Below are 4,381 nucleotides of genomic sequence, written 5' to 3' on the forward strand. Positions count from 1 at the left end.
TAACTACTACTACATAATAATAATAACTAACTAATTATCTCGTATAACTACTATGTAGAGATACTTAATATGTACACGATAGTCCCCCCCTCCCCCCTCCCTCCTCTCTCTCTCTCTCTCTCTCTCTCTCTGTCTCAAGATACTTGTTGTCTCATTCAACATCTAAATGTAGAAGAGACACAGTCGACACAAACGACAGGTCATTTTATCCGAAATCGTTCTATGACATTAATGAATAATAAGATAGAACATCATTTATATCAATTTCCTAAATCTTTTTCCTAAAAGGAAAACAGCAAAGTCTATAATACAGTTACTAGATTTGTTTAATTGAATTGTCTCTTTAATTGAACTTCTTGGACTTCTCATCTTTCCTCTTTTTTTTTCATATTGGAAAGAAAAGAGATACAGAAGTTATCTTGTAAGAATTGAGTCTCCTAAAAAAACGAAAAGTAGCCAAAATTTCCCGTTTTAGATTCAAAAATATCTAATCACATTAAGCATACACTCTGTGTACGACGAACGTTCCACAGTACATACTGCAAAAATAGTATTCTGAAGACCGAACGGAATCGGGGTGAGCCGCGCGAACAGGACGATCTTGAAAGCCTGGGACCCGGATATCACGCGAAGTATCGCTCTCGCAGTGTTGCTCTGCAGGAGGGCACCAATCGGTAGCCTGGTGGACAGTAGACCCAGGGTGACATGAGCAATCACTATGCCAAGATTAGCGGAGAGTATGACAATCGCCATGCCGCGTATCACACCGAACAGGTAGCCACTGGCGACAATGAGGAACAGATAGCCAATCACAATCGGGAATGACACCACCGTGAACAGACCTATGAAGATCACAGCGATGATCCAGGCATTCTGATGCTCGATCCAGTAGAGCAGCAGCTTTATGTAGTCTCTGCAGATGAAGACAATGGTGCCAAGGAAGGCCAGAGTCGTAATTGTAATCACGACGTAGCATATTGAGTTCGAGCTGATACAACCAAAGGGTATCCATGAACTCTTGGAAGAACGCATTCCAGTCTCAACATCATCTATATCAATGATCTGGTCCATGTTTCTCTCTATAATATTCTCTACTATATCAGTGAGCAGCTAGTCCTTGATAGTAACGAGCTTAAAAAATCAAATAATTAATTAAAACAGAATAGAATCTACTTCAGCTTATATTTGTATATTGCTAAAAAATAATTATAATTAATATTAAAAAATAAGATCACACAAGAAATTCATCTCTTCCATGCTTAAAATAATAGAATAGAACTTATTTACTTCAACTTAAATTGCCAAAAAAAAATTAAAATAATAAAGTTAATGTAAAAAATTAATGATCACACACAGATTACTCAGATATTTTAAATAATTTTCATAAAGTCGAAGATTAATTATTTTACCTTGCAACATCGATAGAGGGAAGTGAATCCGACTTACATTTCAACCCATAATGTGAAATGCATATAAATTTGTTTAGGAAGAACGTGACACATGAAATTCCGATTGTTAAACATGTTATTTGGCAACATGTCAATAAACCTATTAAAAGACGCAAAACAGTAGAAAAATATTAACGTAAACGTAACTATTTAACTGTTTAATCGACTGCTCTTAAAGTTGTCATTTCGCTATAAATAGAAAATATATAATCTCTATTTTTTAATTAATTAACTAGATTGCTGTAAATAATTATTCAGAAGAGACAAACAGTCGTCAACCACAAGAATGGACAAGAAAGGAATACATCTGCATGGACAAGATTCGAAAATGACCTATAGATAGCGCTAGCGTCACGATAAAGCTAAAATCACTAAACTTTGTCTGTCGCGTTGCTTATATTCAGTATTTTCGCTTTCTTTCTTTCCAACGTTCAAATATATATTTATCTTATTCTTGAGGATTTAAAAAACAATGTGAATAAATCCGATTATTTATATTCGGAACTAAAATGGCGTCAGATAATGCAATTATCCTACAACTCGAAATGAAAAAAATGTCGTTCCGTTTTAATTTTTCGTTTAAAAGATGAAAAAAAAATAAGTTAATATAAAGTTTGAAAAATAAAAATTTTAATCAATATGCATAATTACAGATTCTTGAAAATACAACAAGATGGATACAGGAAACAAAAAATATAATGAAAGTATTATTTCATTTATCAATTTTTTTTCTAATTCAAGTTTACAATTTCTGAGATATAATTTAGGATCTTTTTAGATACTGCGATAATAAAGAAAATCAGAATGTAATTATCTTGATGTCTTAACATGTAAATATTAAAGAAATATAATAAAATTTGTACAATATTGAAAAGGTGACAATCTTAGACATTGAAAACATTTTATTCAGTCAGTAAGAAGCATTCTACATGATAATAATAATCATAGTATAATCCGTGATAATAATAATAATTAATAATCATAATAATTCATTCGTAATAACCACAATTTGTAAATGTACAAGGTAAACTTTCTCACGCTCTTTCTTTCTCTATCGCACCCTTTATTTCTCTCTTTCGCTCTCCGTTCTCACAATCTCTCTCGTTCACACGTTGAGAATTGTCATTTTATATAGTTGTACATAAAATTACAGAAAAATTCACCAATATATAAATCAAACGTCATTACTCTTCAAAGACTATGAATGTAGTCAATAAATCATCCCTATCATCATTCTCTGCTGCAAAGATACTTCTTGATACTTTTCTTTCTTTCTTTTTCTTTTTTTTTTCAGTTCGGCATTCGGCAGCGTTGTTGGATTTGAAGGACTACTCTTTTAAAGGTCCGCAGCGGCAACGCCCTCGCAATATTTCCCTAATATAGTATATTTGTACATTTGTAGGTCCTTTCCTCATAACCCTGGGAAACACGGGCGGAGATCCAATAAATCTCCTGAAACGATCATCTAATCCTGATTTCACGTTCAATTATTTGATATGCTAATGATGGAATATAGATCAATAAATTTAAACGTCAACTGTATTCCTCTATTATAGACAGTTCAGATTAACAAAACGGAATACGGAATCTGTGAATTCTAGATTCTATAATTCTTCTTCTGATAAATATTCATAAGATCAATTCCTTCAAAAGTCAATGATCTTGAAATATGTCCAAGTAACATTCAAAAGATTTTAATTCGTTGTTTATAAAAAAGTTAACACAATTTGTCGGACACATCATTTTCTGACATGTGTACTTTATAGCCACATTTATGTTTTAAATTAAATTTTCGTCTACAATATACTAAAAATAATAAAAATTTAAAAGATTAGATAGACCCTTACACAAGGTAGATATTACATATCAAAAATAAAGCCATAACGTATATTACTACCAGTAATAAAAATTCATCCATATTTTTTTTATCACCATTCAATTTAATATTTAATTCCTGTGTTTTTGTTTTAATTAGAAGTTATTAGTATAAGTAGAGGAGCAGTTTCACCAACCCCCTTCCCAATCCTCCATTAACGCTATATAAAAATTCATATATTCATCTTACATTGTAGCTTGTTTTCTGTTTTCATTTTAGTATCAGAAAATTATATTTTATTTTTGAAGCGTCTTTAACTTTTTAATAAACAAGCGACGACTATCTTTGAATTAGTTAAGTGTCATGATCTCGATAACATATTTACCCTTTTTCTTATCCTTTTATAATAGATTTCTGACCATCGCAGAATCCCAAGACGTTTATCATTCTCTATAAAATCACACCTGCGTCTGCCAGGGTTAATAGATAGGTGAGAATATTTAAGGCGAATAAATCCACTATACATACATCCTTCAACAAAGTTTCGGTGGAAATATATCCCGTAAAAAAACGTCGGCGACCCTGTAAAGAATCGAGGCTCGTAACAACAACGGGGGCGCAGAGCGTGACCACCGCGGATTCTCTTTTTTTTCCCGTTATTACTGTAAATCCATATTACTATTGATTTGAGGTAGTGTATTCAATGTAATCCTATTACCTTGCTGCTATATGTTGCGTGTGTGGATATGTTGTGTATGTCGTATGAATACTCCTTCGCACACCTACCGCACTTCCAACTGCGAGCCCGGAGTTGTTCTTTGTCGTTTAGTATATACGTATATACGTATAAAAAAGTCCGATGTGTGTGTCTCGTGGAGCATACAAGTGCAAAATGTTTGCAGGCCTATTGCAAAATATCATTATCGGCAGTAATCTGACAGGCGATTATGAAAGTGTATCGATATATATTATTTTTCCAAGCTCGTAGTTCGCATCGGCCGTAAGTGTGCTTCACAAAATTATCGTCTATGCAATGGAGTATGAGGAAGCCGAATGTCGGACAAATTCCATCGAGACTTCTATATCTCGATTTTTCTTCCTTTCCTCTCTCTCTCTC

The 4,381-nt window shown here is 33.1% G+C and overlaps 1 protein-coding gene across 1 annotated transcript in view; it reads right to left on the reverse strand.

Annotated features, from left to right (window-relative positions):
* Positions 1-1,071, reverse strand: part of LOC105621783 (transmembrane protein 64) — a 1,844-nt gene extending 773 nt beyond the window's left edge. The window contains exon 1 of the mRNA XM_012203236.1: positions 541-1,071. Coding sequence (XP_012058626.1) covers positions 541-1,071 — 531 coding nt within the window. The remainder of the gene's footprint in view (positions 1-540) is intronic.
* Positions 1,072-4,381: the final 3,310 nt, after the last annotated feature.

The sequence above is a fragment of the Atta cephalotes genome (assembly GCF_000143395.1).
Source record: "Atta cephalotes unplaced genomic scaffold scaffold00037, whole genome shotgun sequence".
NCBI lineage: Eukaryota > Metazoa > Arthropoda > Insecta > Hymenoptera > Formicidae > Atta > Atta cephalotes.